At 35.4% G+C, this 24,350-nt stretch overlaps 1 protein-coding gene across 10 annotated transcripts in view; it reads left to right on the plus strand.

Annotated features, from left to right (window-relative positions):
- The window catches only part of ARHGEF9 (Cdc42 guanine nucleotide exchange factor 9), a 199,000-nt gene that overhangs the window by 169,010 nt on the left and 5,640 nt on the right, over positions 1-24,350 (plus strand). For 9 of the 10 annotated variants that reach the window (XM_019436682.2, XM_019436687.2, XM_019436683.2 and 6 more), the window contains 3 exons: positions 621-752; positions 7,598-7,841; positions 13,422-13,490. In XM_019436682.2, coding sequence (XP_019292227.1) covers positions 621-752; positions 7,598-7,841; positions 13,422-13,490 — 445 coding nt within the window. The remainder of the gene's footprint in view (positions 1-620; positions 753-7,597; positions 7,842-13,421; positions 13,491-24,350) is intronic. The other variant, XM_053891550.1, reaches the window with a different exon arrangement.

Here is a 24,350-nt window from a genome sequence, read left to right on the forward strand (position 1 = left end):
ATGTGGTTGTAAAGTTTCCTATTTAATCGATATATTTTAGTGAACTGAGGGGAGAAGGAAAAAAAAACAATTTTAAGACAGTGACTGTGTTCTCTTTTTCTCCATCTATCACTGTTTCCTTCTTGGCCTCCCCTATCCCCTTTTACTCATTGGGGAAGCAGAGAAACTTCTGTTATTTGCTTAGGCTTATTCTTCAAGTAAAAAAAAGAGACTAAGAGACAAGATCTGGCATTTAGGACTGGTATAGAAAGATAAATTCATAGAGAAAAGTGAGGAGGAGGAAAAGAGAGAGAGAGAGAGAGAGAGAGAGAGAGAGAGAGAGAATATGAACCTCATGGAACCAGAATGAACCTTGGTGCCTGTAGTGCTAGAAAGCAGCTGCCATAGAGGGACTATAGCAGTCCTGGGTGGTAGGGCTCATTTGGCCTCAGGATAAACAAAAGTATGGGTCTTTCCAACTCCGGGACTTCCCAGGGGTCCTTCTCTCTATCCCTCTCTCCCACCAGGCCTTTTCTCTACTCCTACTGCCCTAGTCTATGCCCAGCCTTAGGTGCTTCCAGGCAGGTGACAGGGCCATCCCTCCTTCCTGGCTGCCTCTCACTATCACATGTTCTTCCCAGGGTGAGGACATCCTAGACAGGAGCTCGGAGCTGATCTACACTGGGGAGATGGCCTGGATCTACCAGCCCTATGGCCGCAACCAGCAGCGGGTCTTCTTTCTGTTTGACCACCAGATGGTCCTCTGCAAGAAGGTAACCCCAACCCCTTCTTTCCTGAAGGAGATGGCCACCTCAGGAGCATAAGCCCCTCCCTCTTCATTATCCCCAGCTCCCAATGAAGTGGCCATTATAGTAGGTGGGGAAAGACATCAGTGGTATCTAATTTTGTGACCGCTTCTTTAACTTTTGCTATTTTCCCTCTTTGTCAGTTTCCTTTTTAAAAATCTAGAATAAGACTTTGTTTTCTATCTTCTTGTCTTCCATGATGGCTGTCTATGCTCCTCTGCATCCCACTGTCCTGTTAGTTTAGTTATGCATGTGTTTTGTTATTTTCTTCCTTAGATGATTATACTGGAAGTTAATTTGGTGCTTTGGGGATTTTTGTTTCCTTTTTTTTTTCCTTTCAATTTACTTTTTCTTCTGAGGAGGGGAGGAGATCTCCTTTCCTCTCTCCTCAGGCATCCTCTAATGTTCCTACAGCCTGAAGTTGGCCTGAACAGCTTTTCCCCCTGTATTCTTTGTTTTTAATTATACCATCCTGGACATACTCTGTTTTCCGCTGTGTCATAATTACTAGTTATTTATGTTGGTTTAATTGTATTCTGGAAGGATCAGGAATTACATAGAGTATGATAACGCTGGAGAAAGTTCAAGGAACTTCTGCAGTTGGGCCATTTCTTCTTTCACTGAAGGGCCAGACTTGGAGGATGAGCCATTTGGAACTCAGAAATGCAACAGTAGCAAAAGAAACTGGGGATAGAGCACAAAGGAGATGGGGATTTGAAACCAGAACACCTGGGTCCTAGACTCTACTGTCTCTAAACTTGGGCCAGTTTTTTAACTTTATCCCCTTATTTTCCTCAGTGCCAAATCAGGCTGATGATAGAATTCATCTCAGGAGGCTTTGAGGAGGATCACCTGAGGTAATGGGAAGTAATGAAGTATAGTGTTAAGAACATGGGTTCTAGGGCCAGACGAAAGTGCACCAATTACCTTTTTTCCATGAGCTGTATGACCTTGGACAAATTCTCTGTGCCTAGTATTATACCCTCATCTGCAAACTGGAAATAATAATGGTATCTATATAGAAGAGAGGCTGTGAGGGTTAAATTAAACAATACATTTGCAGTGCCTGGCACATAGTAAGTACTTGGTAAATGCTAGCTATTGATACTGTTACTGTTTATTTGTTGTTAATACGCATTCATTCAGCAAATCTTTGTTGGGAGGCAGTATATACAGTGATTAAACAGACATATATTACATTTTTTATTAAAAATTTTTAATGTTTGTTTATTTTTGAGAGAGAGACAGAATGAGAGTGGGGGAGCTTTAGAGAGGGAAACTGAATGAGCCACCCAGGCTCCCCAAACAAGCACAGAGTTTAGAGCCAGGTAGTATGGACTCAAAGACCAAGTCTACCATTTAGTAGCTTTTGTTTCTGGGTAAGTTAACGGTTCTATGTCTACATATCCTCATAAAATGGGGCTACAACAGTGTGTACCTTGTAGGATTTTTGTGAAGATTATTTAAGTTAATAAATGCAAAGCATTTAGCTGTCAAGGGATGAATGCATAAAGAAAATGTGATACACACACACACACACACACTGTGTAATATTAGCTTAAAAAAGGAGATTTTGTCATTTGTGACAACATGGATCAACCTAGAGGATATTATACTAAAACAATAAGACAAAGAAAGGTAAATACTGTATGCTCTTACTTACATGTGTAATCTAAAGCAGTCGAAGTCAAAGGCAGAGAGTAGAATAGTGATTGCTAGGGGCTGGTGGGGGTGGGGGAAATGGAGAGATATTGGTCAAAGAGTAAAATACTTTTTGTTATGCAAGATGAATAAATTTTGGAGAGCTATTGTACAACATGGTATCCATAGCTAACAATACTGTATTGTATACTTGAAATTTGCTAAGAAAGCAGATCTTGTGTTCTCATCACACACAAATAACCATATGAGATGATAGATAAGCTAATTAGCCTGATAATCATGATCATTTCACAACATATACCTATATCAAAATATCACATTGTATACCTTAAGTATATAAAATCTTTATTTGTCAAATAGGCCTCAATAAAGCTGGGGAAAAATGCAAGGCATTTGAAATAGTGTCTGGCACATGATATATGCTAAGTGTTGACTTCTGCCATTGTTGTTGCTGTTATTATTTTGTTATTAATAATGTACTCTAGATATTGGAATATAATAATGAGAAATATAAGTCCTGTCCATGCCTTCCTCAAGATCTGGAGAGAAATCCCAGGGTGGTCCAGGCTAGTGGTGGGGAGTAAATAAGGTCCCTCTCTAAAGAGGGAAGACTTTACTGACAAGCAAGTAAGAGAGGCAGCAATCCTTAAGAGTTACAGGCCCCAGATTGCAGCATCTGTCATTTATACAAAATGTTTTACAGTGTCTTAATAAACCCCATGAATACCCAGTGAGACCAAATTCAAACTTCTCCCAGCTATTTGAATTATGTAATATCAGAGACTTGGATAGGCTCCTTGCTGGATCCATGGCTAGGCTTGGTGCTTGTCTGCAGACTGCCAGGGTCCTTCTGGAGAAGCACTGGCTCCCTTAATATCTTCTAACTTGGATGAGTGTAAGGGAAAAGGAGGAAGACTGGTATCCTATTAGCAACTATCCCATTTAGGCAGGGAACTTGTGATGACCAAATAACATCTGTACCAAGCACCTATTCATTGTGACCCTATGAAAGCACTCAATCATTAACAAGTGACTTTTGGGCAGCCTGGTCCCAATAGGACCTCAGGCAACCAGGGCTCAGGAGGGCTTTTTCCTCTTGCCATGTGCAGAAGCTGAGCAGAGACATTTCTGAGGCTTTGCCATCTGTCTTCCCCTGGACAACCCCTCAGTAAGGCAAAAGCAAGGAAGAACTATTGGGCACAGCTTAAATGGACAGACTAAAAGCTGTGAAACAGAATTAATGCAACTCAGCAGTGTGGTGGCTGAATGTAAGTTGTGTAAGGGTCTTCATAATAACTGCTAGCATTCAGAGAAAGGAAACCACAGTGACGAGCTAGAGAAGGCAGTCAGGGAAGGCTTCTTTGAGTAGGAAGAATGTGTAAATTTGACCATGAAGGCTAGAACGATTGGAATAGGAGGCATTGTTGGGGGCAGGGAGGACACATTAGTATGAGCCTATGTATAGATCTGTGACAACCCCCACCCTGAAAGGATATATGGAATTTCCAAGGACAATGGTGTAGCTATATGTTTTAAAATATTCAGTTGCCTTTGCTTTATTTCTTTGTCACAATATTTAACTTATTTTGAAAATTTAAATGAACTAAAAGAGACATTGAGATTTTTAGGTTTATCAAAAAGGAATTTTAAAGGCCTACAAAATATCAGTTGGGGAGCAAGAAAGCTCAGCACCATATTTATCAGACAAGGCGGGCCTCATGACCTGGAAGCTGCATGTTGAGATTTGAGATTTACAACAATTTTACAAGGTAAGGATGACTTTTCTAGTTTCATAGTTGAGAAAATTGGAAGTTCAGAGAGATAAAATGGCTTTCCCAAAACCACAGCTAGCAGGTTAAGGAGATAAAACTCAAACCCAGGGCTTTACACTCTAACTCACACTCTTTTTGTGCATGTTACATGCTGCTTTTTGGACTTAGCTACCATTTCTGATGGGAATTTTTGAACAGTGGGTCATTCTTAATGAATCCTATCACATTCCTACACCTGAGTTTATGACTAAGCTGATGTCTGAAAACTCATATTCAACCCTCTAGGGAGCTAGAAAGAGAAGGCAAAGGGAGAACCTTAACCACACACATCTCTAGTCTTGCTTCCCTACCACAGAAACAGAATTCTCTCAAGTTTCTTGTTATCCTTAAATACCTAAAGAAACAATAGGAGTTTCAGTTGATGCTTTTAATTTAGCTCCAAGATCACATAAATTCTTTCCATTTTTTTTGGAAACCAGTAAAGGTTTTTAAAGCTGACAATGATTATGACACACCAACTCAGAGACAAAGAAAGCTGCGGGTGATGCTGGCAGGCTGGGTCCAGAGACCTGAAGGGGTACTGCAGGATCAGCCAAGAGGGTTCTTGGCTTCGCAAATGATGGAAATCAAATGTGAGCCAGCAGGAGGGTGAAAGCAAAGTTTATTGATGAATATATATATATATATACATATATATATATATATATATATATATATATATATATATGATATAGAGCAGATACAGAGTGTCTGGGAGACTCAAAAGGAAAGGGGGGAGTCTCATCTTTGTTCAGGGTCTGGGGGCAGTTATTGAGGTTTATGTGTCCTCTAAGGCATTCAGGTACCAGTTAGAACAAAGATGAGGGCCCAGGTATTATTCCTTGGAGACGGGGGGCCTTGGCATTGAGATGTCTAGTTACAGTTGTCTGGAATACGCATATAATAGCTGTCCAGTCATTCTGTCCTTGTCATTTCTTAAATGTTACTTATTCTAGAGAATTCATTAACTCCTTGTCCCTTACAAGGAGTGCATATGCTGTTTGCATTACAAGGCATGTGTAAAGTGAGGTGGGGATACAGGTCCTAGTGAAAATAGAAGCAGGAAAGGGAGCTAAAAGCAGATTTTATTGAGTTCTTCAGTTCCCTTGTCTCACAGGTGAAATTGGGAATAGAAGGGAGGTTAAAGCTTCCTATGTTCTAGTCAGGTAGGCATCCACCTATTAGCTGTGTGGTCCAGACCTGGCTTCTCAGGTCTATGTGTATCTGTATTAAGTATTGTAAGGCATGTTTCAGGCCTTTATGAGATCAAACTAGGTCACATCAAGCCATTCTCCTTAGCTTGTCCTGCTTTTATAGTTAGATTAGACTGACAGGGCCCACTGTTTATCCATAAGTCTCACAAAGTGTTCTTGAGGATTGTGAAAGTCTGCACGTGGCAACCACCCCATCCTTTTGTCCAGGACTGAACTTGTCCACTTTGAGCATGGTAAAAGAAACCCAGACTCTGAAGCAAGCTTGGAGCAAAACTGGCCCACTCTATATAGCTGACCTTTTTCTCTCTTGTGAACTTGATGCCAGTGGAACCCAACAGATCAGAACCCATCTATACTCATAGCTTATTTATATGCACAATCATTATGGGAGGAAAAAGAACAATGTGGAGGTTGTTTTTTGCAAAGCAATTCAACAACACCTATATTTCACAGCCTGGGTCTTCGAAGATTGACAGAGCTATGTTGGGAATTCTTCAAGACAGCCTTCCCCAGACATACCAAAAAGCCTAGTTTACCCTACATTGTGAAGAGTTAGGATTGCAAAAGCAAATTCTTTGCAGGTAGCCTGCAGCTGAGAAGTGAGGCATGCAAGGCAATTCAGCAGAATGGGAGTAGTTTAACCAAACTTTATAATGTTAATAAAAGTTAATGAGCATTTCTGATTCTGTCAAATTGTCTAAAGGCCATATATAGGCAGACAAGAGGGAGAGTTTGTGAGAACAAGTTGGCCAGTGAAGACATCCATCAGGACAGGGCTCATGAGACCTCCTTGGCCAGACTCAGCCACACCACACGTCCCAGCAGATGTGTTCTCAGGGGAAGCTGAGGGCAGTGCTAAGAGGGTGAGGGCAGAAAGACACTTATACTTTACATGCCACAGGTCCACAAGTCGTATCATCCATCTCTCTGGTTTTCTTTTTTTTTTTTTTTTAAATTTATGAAATATCACATTCAAAAAGATACAAAATAATATAATGGGCACCTATGTACTTACTATCCAACTTAAGAAATAACTCATTACAAATACATTCTTTCCCCTCTCCCTCTCTGCTCCCTCCTTTGTCCTTCCTTCCATTTTCCCATTCTCCTCTCTGTACTCTCTTGAATTTGGCCTGTGTCATTGTCATATTTTTTTATATAATTTCTGTATCTCTAAACATTATGTGGCATTTCTTTGTAGCTGTTTAAACCTTATATAAGTGTAATATATGTAGATGAGATAAAACTGTATGCAAAAGTAACCAGGGGAATGATTGAGTGTGGGATTTAAGGTTGCTGTGGCATCATAGCTTTTGGTGGCAGTTTCACCAAAACTTAATATATTATTAAAAGTAAGTAAATACTTAGAGAAATAAGAGTACCTTGTATGGACTAATGATGACTGTCTCCTGGACTGAGAGTATTAATCCAATTCTGTATACCAGAGAGTAAAACAACAATAATAAAATATAATATACTGTTTGTATCCATCTATAACTTTTATTTTTCTCACGCAATAAGATTTGTGAAATTTATTCGTCAATATATGAAGCTTTTTATTCAATCTTACCCCCATTTCTCCTGCCAGACTAGGCCTTCTCCAAAATTCCCCGGAGTACAAAGTGTTCAACCCTCTCCATGTAATCTTTCCTGACCAGCACAGGCTGTGGCCGCCTTGCTATTCTTAACCACTCATACCCACTCTGATATGCAGGTCTCGCTTGCTGGCTTGAATTCCTAAGTATACCCCAGGCAACCATCCAGCTTATTTCATACTTCTAGAAGGCTTACAAATATTTTGGAAAAGAAAAGGCCTATGCTAGCAATGCTTGTGTGGCTTACTGCTTCCTACTTCCCATCAGAGTCTTACAAACACATATAAGGATTGATACTGGAGTCTGAGAGTTTTTGGATGTAGGACAAAGGTTTTCTGTAAGAGCATCTTCTAACCAACCTGTCAATGTCATAATGCTAAACTAGCTTGCCTAAATTTGACCAAAATAACCCCTATTAGTACTTCAAATCAGTGGAAGTCTTAACGTCCTACTGTGCCCATGTGCCATCTCTCCTGGTACCTACTGTCCACATACCTCCAGTATAAAGCCTTTTCTTCCTTCCCACCTAGGACCTGATCCGAAGAGACATACTGTACTACAAAGGCCGCATTGACATGGATAAATATGAGGTAGTTGACATTGAAGATGGCAGAGATGATGACTTTAATGTCAGCATGAAAAATGCCTTCAAGCTTCACAACAAGGAGACTGAGGAGATACATCTATTCTTTGCCAAGAAGCTGGAGGAGAAGATACGCTGGCTTAGGGCTTTCAGAGAAGAGAGAAAAATGGTACAGGAAGATGAAAAAATTGGTAAGTGACCTGAGAGGAGAAAGAAGAATATGGCTATGAAGAGCATAGAGGAATTGAATTAGTTTTCATTTTTCTAGAAACAGATGGAAGACTTCTGTTGCAAACTGACCTAATCCACTTTGGTGGTTTCCTATTATCAGGTCCTTTTTGGCAGATACCATTAGTTTCTACTAGTCAGGGTTAAATGAGAGTTATAATTTGGCCTCCCTTACAGTCTCTTGACTAGATAAAGCTATTACACTGAAAGCAAACCTCAACCTCAATTCTCCCAAACATACAAACATTTATTAGCAAACAAACACAAAAGCAGTCATACAACCTGTCCTATCATCTCAATGAAGTCCCAGTTCTGTTCTTAGATACATGGCAGCATCTTTTGTGTAAAGGTTAGTCAATGAAGAGTTGGTGATATAACAACAACATTCAACTAACTTTCTAGTAAGAATCTGGTGACAAAATCCTCTGATGGGGGACAAAGCATAGCACCTGTTTTCAATCTTGACCTGAGGCTTCCTTCTGAAGGGTACAGGCTATGGGGCTCACTGGATTTTTATGCCCAGTTCTTATGAAGGCTAAAGAGCCTGTAAGACATTTGTGGCTAGTACACATCTTGAATAACATTAATTTTACCACTGAAAATTCATTTTTAGCATGTATTAAGCTAACTAGGCCTCCTGCATTAAGGTGACTGAACTGCTGGTAATAATGGCCTCTGGAGCAAATAATTCTGAGTGTTTAATGTGTTAACAAATCACCTCTTCAGTGTGTATACCAGATTAGGGCATGTCAGATGTTAAGTAAATGCCCTGAGAGCATAGATTAAAATTAATGTGCATGTATATATCACACTGTCTGTATGAAAGTGTTTTAAGTAAATGGTAGAAAATAGAACTGGGTCTAAAACCATGATCACTTGCATGATTTAGAGTCCCACTAAACTATACATTTTTGGCTTTAAACAATTGTTTCCCTTTTTGAAAGAGTATATAATTAGTAGAGAGAGTTTTAATGGTGCTTTCCAAATGTGGGATTTAGGTCCCCTTGACTATAGCTTTGTGGTTTACAAAGTACTATCTGGTCTCTTGCTCATGGTCCTGCCATTTTGGCATAAAATACCAAACAGCCAGGCTTTGTAATTCCCTGAAAAGACAGTTTCTGTTTTTTGCCCATCCTTAATGAGAGTGGAATTTTATATTAAAACACTTGTATGTTCAAGCTGGTATAAAATGCCTCTAGAAAAATGGGCCTACCCATTGAATCCTGATGCAAATGGATTCTTCTGTCCTTCAGTGTTGGTGATTTAAATGGTTGAAAGATAAGGAAGGATGATCAGAAAGACACTGCTTAGTCTAATCCTAGTCTTTTCCTTAGGTTTGGGGTAGAGTGCACATTAATAATTCACTTTGAGTCCCACTGAAGTCAAATTGCTTTTAACATACGAGCACTGCAATGGGACATGATGTGGAGTTGTACATAAATGCTACTTGACTGCTTCTCTCGATGGTAGGCAGCAGCAGCCTCTGATACCACTTAGGTTGTTAGAGCTATTAAAGGAATTGTCTTAGTATGCTTTATGTAGACCCTAGATGAACTGGAAGATCCCCACCATTCCCTCTGATTCCACCATGATATCTCCCACACAATGCCCTAATAACCTGTAACTTTAAGAATCTGCTTCTAATAGAAAAGCTTCCAGAAGTTAGTTTATTTTTTAATTTTTTTAGGTTATTCTTTAAATTCCAGTTAGTTAACATACAGCATAATATTAATTTCAGGTGTAAAATTTAGTGATTCAGCACTTTCATACCATACCTCATACTCATCACAAGTGCACCCCTTAATCCACATCACCTATTTAACCCATCTGCCCGATGACCTCCCCTCTGGTGACAATTGGTTTGTTCTCTATAAAGAGTCTGTTTTTTGGTTTGCCACTCTCTTATTTTCCCCTATGATCATTTGTTTTGTTTATTAAATTCCACATGAGTGAAATCACATGGTATTTGTCTTTCTCTGACTTATTTTGCTTAGCATCAGACTCTATAGCTACACCCACCAATGGACTATTACTCAGCCGTAAAAAAGAGTGAAATAAAAGAATGAAATCTTGCCATTTGCAGCAAAGTGGATGGGGCTACAGAAATTACTTTCTGACAGACCTATGGTTATCTTTTTGAAAACATTATTTTTTTTTCTAATTGTAATAACACTTTTATTTAGGCAATTTTGGCAAAAAACAGAAAAATACAAGAAAAAATAAAAATAACACAAGAGCATTCTACCCAGAGAGAGATAACTTTTATAAAAATTTTCATATATTTCCTTCCTATGTGTTTTAAATATGTCTAAATAAAAAAAATAGGACTAGGATTGCTGATTCTTTCTTTCTGTCTCCCCCAAACTACCTCTCCATGATGAATAGTTCTAATTTTATATCTTTATTTTGCACTTAAAATCATATCATTAGCATTTCCCTGTGTCAGTTAATATTTTTAATCATTATTTTTATGGCTGCCACATAAATTTATCATAATTTTATTTTTACTTTCTAATTATAGAATAAATACATGGCCGTAATAACCATTTAACACATACTAAAATGTAATAAATTTTAGCATTATTTTACCTTCTCTGTCACTCCTATGCTGTGTGAGATAATCAGTATAAATTTGGTATGCCTAGTTCCATACTTATGTTCATATAAACATATATACACATAAGAATTTTCAAAAAATTTACTTACAAAAATTATACCAAACATATTATTCTGTAACTTGTTTTTTAAAGCCTAATTTATCATAAGGAACTCTTCAGGTGAAGAATATAGACTATAACTATAACTTCTTCTATCAGTGTTCAAACAGAGAAACACAACACATAGGAGAAGCATTATTATTTAAGAAATTTATTATAAAGAATTGACTGATATGATTGCAAAACTTGGCTAAGCAACTCCAAAATCTATGGAGCAGGAAGTCAGAATGCAAGATCATGGGCAGGCTCAAACTCAAAGGCATAGTTCAAAGCTGTCATCTGTAGGCAGGAAGATCATGACAAGGATGGGACTCTGCATACATGGACTGAAGCTGAGACAGAATTTCTCCCTTCTGGAGATACCTCAACCCTGTTTTTTTTAAGTGGTAAAAACACCATGAGTTCTATGCTCTTAACAAAATTTTAAGTGCATAAGATAGTAATGTTAACCATAAGCTCAATGTTGTACAGCAGATTTCTAGAACTTATTCATATGTTATATAAATGAATCTGGAGTTTTGATAGGATTCCTTTGAATTTGTAGATGGCCTTTGGCAGAATGGATATTTTAACAATATTAAGTCTTCCAGTTCAAAATGAAAGGCCAATATCCCTGATGAACATACATGAAAAAAATTCTTAATAAAACAGCAACAAACAGAATTCAGCAGCACAATAAAAGGATCATAAATCATGAACAAGTAGGATTTATCCCTGGGATGCAATAATAGTTTAACATATGCAAATCAATTAATGTGATATACCACTCTAATGAAAGATAGAAATCACATGATCATATCTATAGATGCAGAAAAATGATCTGATGTAACTTATCATTATTTCATGATAAAAAACTCACAGAAAACTATGTATAGAATGAATTTACCTGAACATAATAAAGGCTATATATGAAAAGCCCCACAGCTAGCATCATACTCAAGGGGGAAAAACTGAAAGCTTTTTTTCTTAGCTCAGTTCTAAGACAAAGATGCCCATTTTCACCATTTCTATTCAACATAGTAGTGGAAGTCCTAGCCAGAGAAAATTAGGCTAGAAGAAAATAAAAGGCATTCAAATGGGAAAGGAAAAAGTAAAATTATTACTGTTTGTAGATGACATTATCGTATAAATAGAAAACCTTAAAAACACCACAGAAATACTTTTATGTCTAATAAATGAATTCAGTACAATTGCCGGATACAAAATCAACATACAAAAATCAGTTGTGTTTCCAAATACTAACAATGAACTATCTGAAAAAAAAATTAAGCAAATACAGTAGTCCCAATTATAATCACATCAAAATGGATATAATACTTAGGAATAAACTTAACCAAGAAAGTGAAAGATTTCTACACCAAAAATTATAAACCCTTGCTGAAAGAAATTAAAGAACACATAATAGACTTAATATTGTTAAAATATCTATTTTACCCAATGCCATCTACAGATTCAATGTGATCTTAACCAAACTCCAATGGTATTTTTTTACAGAAATAGAAAACACAATCCTAAAATTCATGTGGAACCACAAAAGAACCATAATAGCTAAAAATATTTGAGAGAAAGAACAAAGCTTGAGGCATAATACTTCCTGATTCAAAATATATTAAAGCTACATTATTTAAAACAGTATGGTACTGGTATAAAGACAGACATATAGACCAGTGGAATAGGATAGAATGACTAGAAAAAAACCCATACATATACAGTCAACATATCTTTGACAAGGGTACCAAAAATATACAATTGGGAAAAGATGGTTTCTTCAATAAATGGTGCTGGGAAAACTGGATATCCACATGCAAACCAAAGAAATTGAACTCCTACCTTACACCATACATGAAAACTAACTCAAAATGTATAAAAGACTTAATTGTATGACCCCAAACCTTAAAACTTCTAGAAGAAAACACAGGGAAAAAGCTTCTTGGCATTGATCTTAGCAATGATTGTTTGGATATGAAGCACAGGCAACAAAGCAAAATTGTGTCATAATAAAGTGCTTTTACACTGCAAAGGAAACAGAATGAAAAGGCAACCTAAAGCATCAAAAATATTTGCATATCATATACATATATATATATATATATATATTATATATAAGAGGTTAATTTCCAAAACATATCGGGATATACTACAACTCAATAGGAAAATATCAAATAACTTAATTTTAAAAATAGGCAAAGAAGGAGTGCCTGGGTGGCTCAGTCGGTTAAGCATATAACTTCTGCTTAGATCATAATCTCACAGTTTGTGAGTTCGAGCCCTGCATCGGGCTCTGTGCTGACAGCTCAGAGCCTGGAGCCTGCTTTGGATTCTGTGTCACCCTCTCTCTCTGCCCCTCCCCTCCTTGCACTCTGTCTCTCTGTCTCCCAAAAATAAATAAACATTAAAAATTGTTTAAATGGACAAAGGACTTGAATAGACATTTCTATTATTTCATTACTTTTTTGCCATTTGATTTTTTTCTTCCATTTGAAACTTTACAAAAATTTTCTGTTTTAATATCTTATATTTTGACTCATTATTTCCTTGTCTTTGTTTTTGCTTTTGGTTGTGAAATATTTTTCTACTTTATGCCATAGTTTATTCACCCCTTCTTCATTTACCATCATATTAACTCATATTCTCACTTTTTTTTGCCTCTCTGTACTGTGAAAACCATTTTTGTAGCTGAATATTTGTTCAAGCTTCTCACCATTTATTTATCAAGACTTTTGATATATCTTGCCAAAATTACTATTTCAGAAAAGTTGTACTATTTTATACATTTGAGAAAGGTCTGTGTTTCTTGTAACAAAGTCATGTATTTTTATATTATAGGCTTTGAAATTTCTGAAAACCAGAAGAGGCAGGCTGCAATGACTGTGAGAAAAGTCCCTAAACAAAAAGGTAAATCTGCTTTTACCCCACCAGCTCTACTTTCTTTGTGAGAGTGTGAAGCCATAAACTATGTGATTGCAAATCCCCAGGCTTGTTTCCATGTGAAAGTTAATTTGGGATAGTGGGGGAGTGTCTGGGTTTACAGGTGTTCCTGATAATGTAGCAAATGGTCTTAAAGGCATAAGGCTTAGGAATAAATAGTGTAAGGGAGTTATGTCCAAAGATAGTTCATTGGGTACAGGAAAAAATAAAATTTGTTTCCTTTTATTTTTATGTAAGTAAAAGAAAGAAACTAAACTTCACTCACAAATTAGAGACTGATGAACAATAGTAACTGTGTAAATTTTATTAATAAGTACAAATATATTTGGAATATATACACAATTTTCTTTAATTTGTTTGGGGGCATTTGCTAAATCAGGAGTCTTAAATCAGAATGGAGAACTTCAAACTGGACCAAGACAGAAGATTCAGATATTAATTTTCTTTATCTGAACCATAAAGTACTTAAAAAAGGAAAATACCTTGAGAATCAATTTGAATATGAAATGAAGCTCTCATTTTCATGAACTAGACAAAATTAAAATGCTTAGTTGAACAAAAGGAAGTAACTATCCTTTATTTTATTCATGACCCTATTCATTACTAGTTATTTTATACAAGTTCTTTAATTTCATCTTTATGGTACTTCTGAAAAGGTAGGTATTATTAGCCTCATTTTCCAGATTAGGAAACAAGAGCTTTGGGATAAAGTGATTGTGAACTTAACTCATCTTGATTCCAAGTCCACTGTTCTTCCGTCTCCATCTTGGGGGTCTGCTGATTCTCTATGCTGGGAAAGAACAGCTCACATTTTGTCTCAGCTCAATTGCTGACAGCTGCTTCTATTACTGACAGCCACTGTCATTTTCCCCAGGGGTAGGTGATCTTAATGAGACCTCACTTTCCCCAGGCCCTTCTGCTTTCTCAGTAGACTCTTTGGTTTAGAATGAATCACCCTACAAAATTACTAGATTCAAGTTTCCTGAAATTCCAGCAGCCAAGTAGAGCTCCCTTAATTATTCCCAAATGAAGCTCCTTTTCACTGAGGAGGTTGAGTGCCTATGAATATCTGATTTCCAATTAAACAGTGCACCTAGTTGGGGCCCCTCTGACTAGACATGACTTCCTTTTAACTGCTTATTGCTTCTTGCCCTTGGGAGGCACTCACTGGCTTCTTCCCTCATCATGGAAATATGATTATCTTTAGGTAGGAAATTAAAGGCAATCACTCTTAACCACTTGGGAGTAAAAACATGAAAGTGTTAGAAAGCTATCTGAAGTTAGGTCAGTATAGATATGATCTGTATGAGTAGGGAAACACTGTGAGAGAATGCACCCCTTCCTTAGAGATATAAGCAGAAAAGTACCCCAGCCAGTTGGGAGTCCTCAGGCTACAAAGAAGCTACTTTGTGTCCTGCCTGTTTCCTGGAGGCTCTTAAACCCTGAGATTTTCTCACTATGATTCCCTCCACTGTTCTCACCACACTGACCTTCATGATGGGATAATACCCCTTTACCTCAGGGCAGGTTCCCTCAGTCTATCGAATACAGGCTGCTCTTTTCACTACGAACTCTTAAAGCAAAGGAGCTCCCATAAAGCAACAAGCCAGAAAACAGTCCTGCTCACTCATAACAAGTCTTGGTGTCAGGTTCCTTTTCCACCCTGTCTAGTCACAAGGCTATTCTTTCAGGTTCTCTCTTATTCCCCAATATCTAAACACTGATTCAGCAATTCTAGTTTTCAAAGAAACTCATTTAGTTTCAAACTTTCCAGAATTCCTACGAATCTCCATTATTTCTATTTCTAGTTTTCAAGACTCTTCTAGTCCAGGACTGTGATGATCGATATATTTTGAGACTCGAGGGAACTGCATATGTGGAAGCAATTGTCAAACTTAGGAATTTAATAGTTATATTATATACATGGAAAGAGTAAGAAGGGAATTCTTTAAGACACCCATAAAAGCCAGTTTCTTTAACCCTTCCAATGACCCTTTCCTGGAAGTGATGGGAGCACTGTTATTAATAATTCTCTAATGCAGATATATTGAATAAGGTAATTATTCTAGTGTCCCTTTCCACCCCCACCTATAATTCCATGGTACCTTATCAACTCAGTCTACTGCTCTGTAGTGGGGGAAGCCTGGCTGTAAGATAAGCAAAGAGGACAGAGCCTAGCTCCAAGGAAAGCCTTTTTTACTTTTATATATCGTCTTGGTTTTAAGAATTGATACATAACTTCTTGGAATTTGAATACTAATTGTTAGTCTATCAACCTATTTCAGTCTGTCATCATAGAACTCCCTAGGGCCATTAGCATAGCTCCCATCTCCGAGGCTGTAGGACCAGCTCAAAATCAAATGAATATCCTAAAATAACTAAAATAATCTTGAAAAAGAAGAGTAAATTTAATCAGTCTATCCTGATTTTAACACTAATTATATAGCTACAATAACCAAGACAGCATGGTATTGGCAGAAGGATAGGCATATTATATCAATGAAACAGAATAGAGAAACCAGAAATAGACCTACATAAATATGCCCAAGTAATTTTTGACAAAGATTCAAAAGAAGTTTAGTGGAAGAAGGACAATGTTTTCAACAAATGCTACTTTACTCATAGACCAAATATTAAAAAAAAAAAACTCAACATAAACTTACACAGTATAAAAATGAACTCAAAATGGATAATGAACTTATATTTAAAGCTACAAAACTTTTTAAAAAGGAGAAATTCTTCAGTATATAGGGCTAGGCAAAGAAGTTCTTAGACTTGAAACCAAAAGCTGGAACCACAAAATTAAAAATTGATATACTGTGCCTCATCAAAATAGAAATTTTTGCTCTCTAAAAGATCACATGAAGAGGATAAAAAGACAAGCTACAGAGTAGGAAAAAATACAAGCCATGTATCTGAAAAAACACTAATAACTAGAATATACAAAGAACTCTCAAAACTCGACACTATAAAACTACACACTTCAATTAGAAAATAGGCAAAAGACAGATATTTTACTGAAGAGAATATATGTATGGCAGTTAAACACATGAAAAGATGTTCAACATTATTGATCATTGGAGAAATGCAAATGAAAACCACAATGAGATATCACTACATACCTATTAAAAAGGCTAAAATAAAAAAAAATAGTGACAACACCAAATGCTGGGAAGGGTGTAGAGGAACTGAATCATTTATATCTTTCAGTAGAGATTGCTAAATGGTATAGCCACTCTGGAAAATAGTATGGTGGTTTCTTAAAACACAAAACGTACAATTACCATATAACCTAGCAGTTACATTCCTGGACATTTTTCCCAGAGAAATGAAAATTTACTTTCACATAAAAACCTCTAAACAAATGTTTATAGCAGCTTTGTTCATAATAGCCCAAAATGGAAACAACCCAGATATCTTGCAGTAGGTGAGTAAGCAAACTATGGTATATCTATACCATGAAATATTACTTCTTAGTAAAAAGGAGCCAACTATTGGTACATGCAACAACTTGGGTGAATCTCCAAGGAATTATGCTGAGAAAAGCCAATCCTCAAACGTTATATATGGTATGACTCCATTTATATAACATTCTTGAAATGATATCATTTAGTAATGGGAAGCAGATTATTGGATGCCAAAGATTAAGGAGGGGGTGAGTCACAGGAGAGAAGAGTGGTTATGGAAGAGTAATGATAGTGTTCTTGTGATGACAGAAATGTTCTATCTCTTGGCTGTGTCCCATAACAATGTTAAAATCCTGGTTGTAATATTGCACTAGCGTTTTATAAAATGTTATCATTGGAGAAACTGAGTAAAGGGTACAAAGTGTATCTCTGTATCGTTTCTTACAGCTGCATGTAAATATGCAGTACTCTCAAAATAAAAAAAAAAGTTTAAATGAGAAATTAAAATGAACACTTCCCAAACTTTCCCCCTAATATTTTCATATCATTTGTTGGCACTCAGTACCTTCGTATTTCTGACACTTACCACCTTTGAAAATTGCCTCTTAGAGGACATCACCAAAATAGCAGAATAGCTTTCAACTGTCTTCCCCCTGAAGAATATTGATTTTGACAGTCACCCACAGATAAGTGTGCTTTTGTGAAAGTTCAAAATCCAGCAGAAAAGTTCCAGATCACCCATAGAGAAAAATATCCATGATTAGATGCATAGAAAAAAAGGGCCAGTCAATAAAGACTAGAGGAAGTGAATGCCTTTTCAAATGCCACAACAGCAACTCAATACTACAAGGGACATGAAAAATCAGGGAAACATGACATAACCAAAGGAATACAGTTTTATAGAAACTGACCCCAAAAGACATGGAGATATGCAATTTTTCCAATAAACATTTCAAAATAGTTGTTTCAAGGAAATTTAGTGAGCCACATGAAAGCACAGAAAGTTCAAAAAAATCAGGAAAACAATACACAAGACAAGAAATTTAACAAAGAGTAGAAATCATAAAAAATAACCAAACAAAAATTATAGAGCTGAAGAATACAATTAATGAAACAAATGCAATAGAGAGCATCAAAAACAGATTTGATCAAGCAGAAGAAAGTATTTGTGAAGTCAAAAACAGGTCATTTGAAATTATCGAAGAAAGCCTATGTGAATTATGGGATAAAATTAAGATAAGCAATCTATACAATATTGGAGAACCAGAAGAAGAAAAGAGAAAGGGGAAGAAAACTTATTTAAAGAAATAATGGCTGAGAAACTTCCAATTCTGGATAAGTATTTAAATATTCAGCTTCATGAGGCTCATTGTTTGCTAAACAATGTCAACCCAAATGATATTCTTCAAGATACATTATAATAAAACTGTCTAAAGTCAAAAACAAAGAGAAAAGATTAAAAGCAGCAAGATAAAATCTTCATATACAAGGGAACACACATAAGGCTATTAGAAGATTTCTCAGCAGGAACCTAGCAGACCAGGGGAGAGTGGGATGCTATATTCAGAGTTCTGAAAGAAGAAAACTTTTAACCAAGAATACTATACCCAGGAAAGTTGTCCTTTAGAAATGTAGGAGAAAGAAAGACTTTCCCAGAGAGAGAGAGAGAGAGAGAGATTGAGAGAAAGAGAGTCCATCATCTCTAGATTTGTCTTACAAGAAATGCTGAAAGGAGTTTTTCAAACTGAAGGTAAAAGATGATAATCAGTAACATGAAAACATATGAAAATATAAACACACAGGTAAAGCAAGTATATATCTAATTCAGAATACTCTAATATGGTGGTGTATTAATTATATCTATAAAGGATAAAGTATAAAAAGGTTAAAATAACTAAGGTACAATAATTTATTAATGGATAACAATAACAAATGTAAATTGTGACATCAAAAACATAATATGTGTAGTTGGAGAGTAAAAAGGTAGAGTTTGTTTTTTATGTGTCCAAAGTTAATTTGTTACCAGTATAAAATAGATTATTGTAACTATAAGATATCTATGTCAGCTTCATTGTAGCCACAAAGAACATACCTACAATAGATACACACACACACACAAAAGGTGAATCGAAGCATACAAGTTTGGAAAACCATCAATTCATAAAGGAAAATAGCAAGAGAAGAAGAAAAGAACAAAATAACTATAAAACAGAAATAATTAATAAGATGACAATAGTAAATCCCTACCATCTCAATAATTACTTTCAATGTGAATGGATTAGATTCCCTTATCAACATGCATAAATGGATAAATATATCCATGTATATGATGGATGGATACATCCATGGATATGGAATGGATAAAAATATAAGACACAACTATACACTGCCTACAGAAGACTAAGTTCATCTTTAAGGATACATATAGCCTCAAAGTTAAGGGATGGTAAACAGGTATTTTATGAATGTGGAAGCCAAACTAAAGCAAAGATAGCTATACTTATATAAATCAAAACTGTCACAAGAGACAAAGAATGTCACTATATAGTCATAAGGGGTAATTCATCAAGATATATATGCACCCAAAACATAAATATGTAAATTGTAAATATATATGTTCTCATTATGAAACAAATACTTACAGATCTGAAGGAAGAAACAGACAATATAATAAAAGTAACAATTAATAGATCACCTAGACAAAAATTGATTAAGAAAACATTGGACTGGAAATATATTTAGACTAAGTTGACCTAAAAGACATATAAAGAACATGCCATCCAATAGCAGCAGAATTCACATTTTTCTCAAGCACAAATGGAACATGCTCTAGAGTAGTATGTGTTAGGTTACAAAACGAGTCTTAGAAAATTTAAGAAGACTGAAATCATATCAAGTGTCTTTCCCAACCACAGTGGTATGAATCTAAAAATCCGTAACAGGAGGAAAACTGGAAAGTTCACAAATATGTGGAATTTACACAACACACTTCTGAATAACCAGTGAGTCAAAGAAGAAATCAAAAGGGAAATAAAAAAATATCTTGAGTAAATGAAAATGAAAATCCAACCTACCAAAAGTTACGGGATGTAGCAAAATCTGTTTTAGGAGGGAGGTTTATAGCCATAATGCTTACACAAAGAAAAAAAATTCAAATAAACAACCTAACTTTACACTTCAAGAACAAGCAAAAGAAGAAAAATAAGCCCAACGTTAACAGAAAAAAAGGAAATACCAAAGATCAGAGGAGAAATAGAGACCAGAAAAACAATAGAAAAGTTCAATGAAATTAAGAGCTATTTTTTGAAAAGATAAACAAAATTGACAAATTTTGGCTAGACTAAAGGAGGGAGAAAACTCAAATAAATAGAATCAGAAATTAAACATATTACAAATAATACCACAGAAATATAATCATGAGAATAATGTGAACAATATACACCAAAAACTTGGATGACCTAGAAGAAATGAATAATTTCTAAAAAAAAAATACAATGTACTAAGATTGAATCATGAAGAAATAGAAATATGAATGTACCAAAAATGAATAAGAAGATTGAATTAGTAATAATAAAAAAAAAAACCTCTCAACAAAGAAAAGCCCAAGAATAGATGGTTTTACTGGTGAATTGTACCAAGTATTTAAAGAATCAATGCCAATCCTTCTCAAGCTCTTCCAAAAAGTTGAAGAGACGAGAACACTTGCAAACTCATTTTATGAGACCAGCATTAACACCAATACTAAATCCAGATAAGAACACTTCATGAAAATAAAACCACAGGACAATATTCCTGATGCAAAATTTCTTAACAAAATACTAGCTAACAAAATTCAACAGCACATTAAAAGGATCAGATCATACACCATCATCAAGTGAGATTCATTACTGAGATGCAAGGATGGTTTAACATATGCAAATAAAAAATGTAATACACCACATTAATAGAACGATAAAAAATCATACAATCATCTCAATAGATCTAAAAAAGCATTTGACAAAATTCAACATCCTTTCATGATAAAAACTCTCAACAAATTATGTATAGAAGAAATGTACCTCAATATAATAAAGGCAATACATGGCAGATCCACAGCTAACATTATACTTAATGGTGAAAATTTGAAAGCTATTCTTCTAATACAAGAAACAACATGATAGCACCCAATCTCATCACCCCTATGCAATATAGTACTAGAAGTCTTAAGCAAAGAGCATTCAGGTAAGAAAAAGAAGGAAACAGTATCTGAATCAGAGAGGAAGTAAAATTGATTGACTATGACAAGATTTTATATATTTAAGAGCAATTATAAAACATCCACAACTAACACCCATGCTTACTGATGAGAGACTGATATCTTTCCCCCAAATCAGGAACAAGGCAAGGATGTCCAGTCTCATTACCTCTATTCAATATTGTTCTGGAGTTTCTGGCTAAGGCAATTAGGCAAGAGACAGAGACAAAAGGCATTCAGTTTGGAAATAGCAAAATCCCACAGATAATCCAATTTAAAAAGGGGCAAAAGACCTGAATAGATATTTTTACCAAAGAAAATATTCAAATGGCCAAGTACATGAAAAAGTGCTCAGCATCACTTATCATCAGGAAATGCAAATAAGTACAATGAGATATCACTTCACACCTGTTAGAATAGCTAATAAAAGATAAGCAATAACTGGTATTGACAAGGATATGGAGAGAAGGGGACCCTTGTATACTGTAGGAATGTAAGCTGGTACAGCCAGTATGGAAAACAGTATGGAGGTTCTTCACAAAGTTAAAAATAGAACTACCATATAATCTAGTAATTCCAGTTTGGAGTACATATCTAAAGGAAATGAAATCACTATCTCAAAGAAATACCTGCTCCCTACGTTTTTTGCAGCATTATTCAACAATAGCCAAGACATGGGAACAACTTAAATGTCCTTTGGCAGACAAATCGGTAAAATAAATGTGGATAAAGCACACACACACACACACACACACACACAGAATAAATTCTGCCTTTTGCCACATCATGGGTGAACCTGGAAGGTATTATGATAAGTGAAATAATTCATAGACAAATACTGTATTAGCTCACTTATATGTGGAATGCAATAAAATAAACCATAGAAACAGAGAACAGATTGGTGGTTGCCAGATGCAGGAGATGTGGGATGGGGGAAATGGGTAAAGGTAGTTAAAGGGTACAAGCTTATAAAATAAGTTCTGTATAGCATGGTCACTAAGTTAATAATACTGTATTGTAAATTTAAAAGTTTAAGAGAATAGATCTTAAAACTTCTCATCAAAAGAAAAAAAAATATGTAACTAGGCAAGGTGACAGATGTTAAGTAACCTTAATGTGGTTATCATTTTGCAGTATATACATACATCAAATCATTATATTGTACACCTTAATCTTATACAACGTAATATGTCTATTATATCTCAATAATACTGATGGAAAAAAAGAAATACAAAATATGAGCAGACCAATAATGACTAAGTATATTGAATTAGTAATCAAAAACCTCCCAAAAAGAAAAGCCTAGGACCAGATGGTTTCACTGGGGAATTCTGTGGAACATGCACCAGTCCTTCTTAAACTTTTCCAAAATCTTGAAAGGAGTACTTCCAGACTCATTTTATGAGTCCAGGATTACACTAACACTAATGCCAGATAAAGACAATAGAAGACAATACAGGCCAATATTTCTGATAAATATATATGTAAAAATTATCAACAAAATGCTAGCAAACCAAGTTCAACAGTACATTAAAGGATTGTACACCTCTTCTAGTGGGATTTATCTCTAGGAAGCAGGGATCATTCAACATATGCAAATCAATAAATGTGATTCACCACACTAACAGAGAGTAAGATAAAATCAAATATCATCTGTGTAGATGCAGTAACAGCATCTGACAAAATTCAAAATACTTTCATGATAAAGATTCTCAATAAATTTGGTATATAAGGAACATACTCCAACATAATCAATGCCTTATATGACAAGCTTACCACAATTAATAAGCATGCTCAATGGCGAATGGTTGAAAGCTTGTCCTCTAATATCAGGAACAAGACAAGGATACCAACTCTCACCACTTCTATTCAACATACTGCTGGAAGTCCTATACAGAGCAATCAGGCAAGAAAAAGAAATAAACGAAAGGAAGAAGTAAATTTTTCTCTGTTTGCAGATGACATGATTTTATACATATCTAAATATATTTTAAATATCTAAAGATATTTTAAATATCTAAAGTCTCTTAAGAAATTTAGAATACTAGAATAATAATGGAATTCAGTAATGTTTCAGGATAAAAAATACATGTATAAAAATCATTTTTGTTTCTGTTAAAATGAATATTCAAAAGAGAAATTAATGAAACAATCCCATTTTCAACACACAAAATGAGATAAAGTACTTAGGAATATATTTAACTTAAGAGGTTAAAAATCTGTACATTTATAAAATTGGACATATATAAAAGAAATTTGGACATTTATAAAAGAAACTGAAGAAGACATAAATAAATGGAATGATATTCTGTGTTCATGGATTGTAATACTTAATATTTTGAAATTGCCCCTACTACCCAAGGCCATCTATAGATTTATTGTAATCCCTATCTCAAATTTCATGGCATTTTTCACAGAGGTAAATAGAGCAATTCTAAAATTCATATGGAACCACAGAAGATCCTGAATAACCAAAGCAATCCTGAGAAAGAAGAACAAAGCTGCTGGCATCATGCTTTCTGATTTTAAACTTTATCCCAAAGCTATAGTAATCAAAACAATCTGGTACTGGCATAAAATCTGACATATAGTCTAATGGAAAAGAAACAAGGGCCCAATTATAAACCCATAGTCAACTAATATTTATCAGGAGGCCAGGAATACTCAATGGAAAAAGGATAGCCTCTTCTATAAAAAGTATTGGGGAAACTGGATATTTACATGCAAGACAATGTATTAGACCCCTATCTTAAACTATTCACAAAAATTAACTCAAAATGGATTAAAGACTTAAGTATAAGACTCAACACCATAAAAAAGTCCTAGAAGAAAATGTAGAGAAAATACTCCTTGACATGGTTTTGGCAACAAGGTTTTGAACATGACACCAAAAGCACAAACAACAGAATAAAAAAAAAGTGAGGCTACATCAAACAAAAACCTTCTGCACAACAGAAGAAACAATCAACAAAATGAAAGGGCAACCTACAGAATAAGAGAAAATATTTGCAAAGTACATATTTGATAAGAGATTACTATGCAAGATATATGAGCAACACATACAACTCAACTAAAAAAATAGTTCAATTAAAAATGGGCAAAGGATGTAAATAGACATATTCCCAAAGAAGATATTTAAATGCCCATGTAAATGTTCTACAGGTATAAGAAAGGATGTTCAACATA

The sequence above is a fragment of the Panthera pardus genome, unplaced genomic scaffold (genome assembly GCF_024362965.1).
Source record: "Panthera pardus isolate Hobbes unplaced genomic scaffold, ASM2436296v1 HiC_scaffold_27, whole genome shotgun sequence".
Classification (NCBI taxonomy): Eukaryota; Metazoa; Chordata; class Mammalia; order Carnivora; family Felidae; genus Panthera; species Panthera pardus.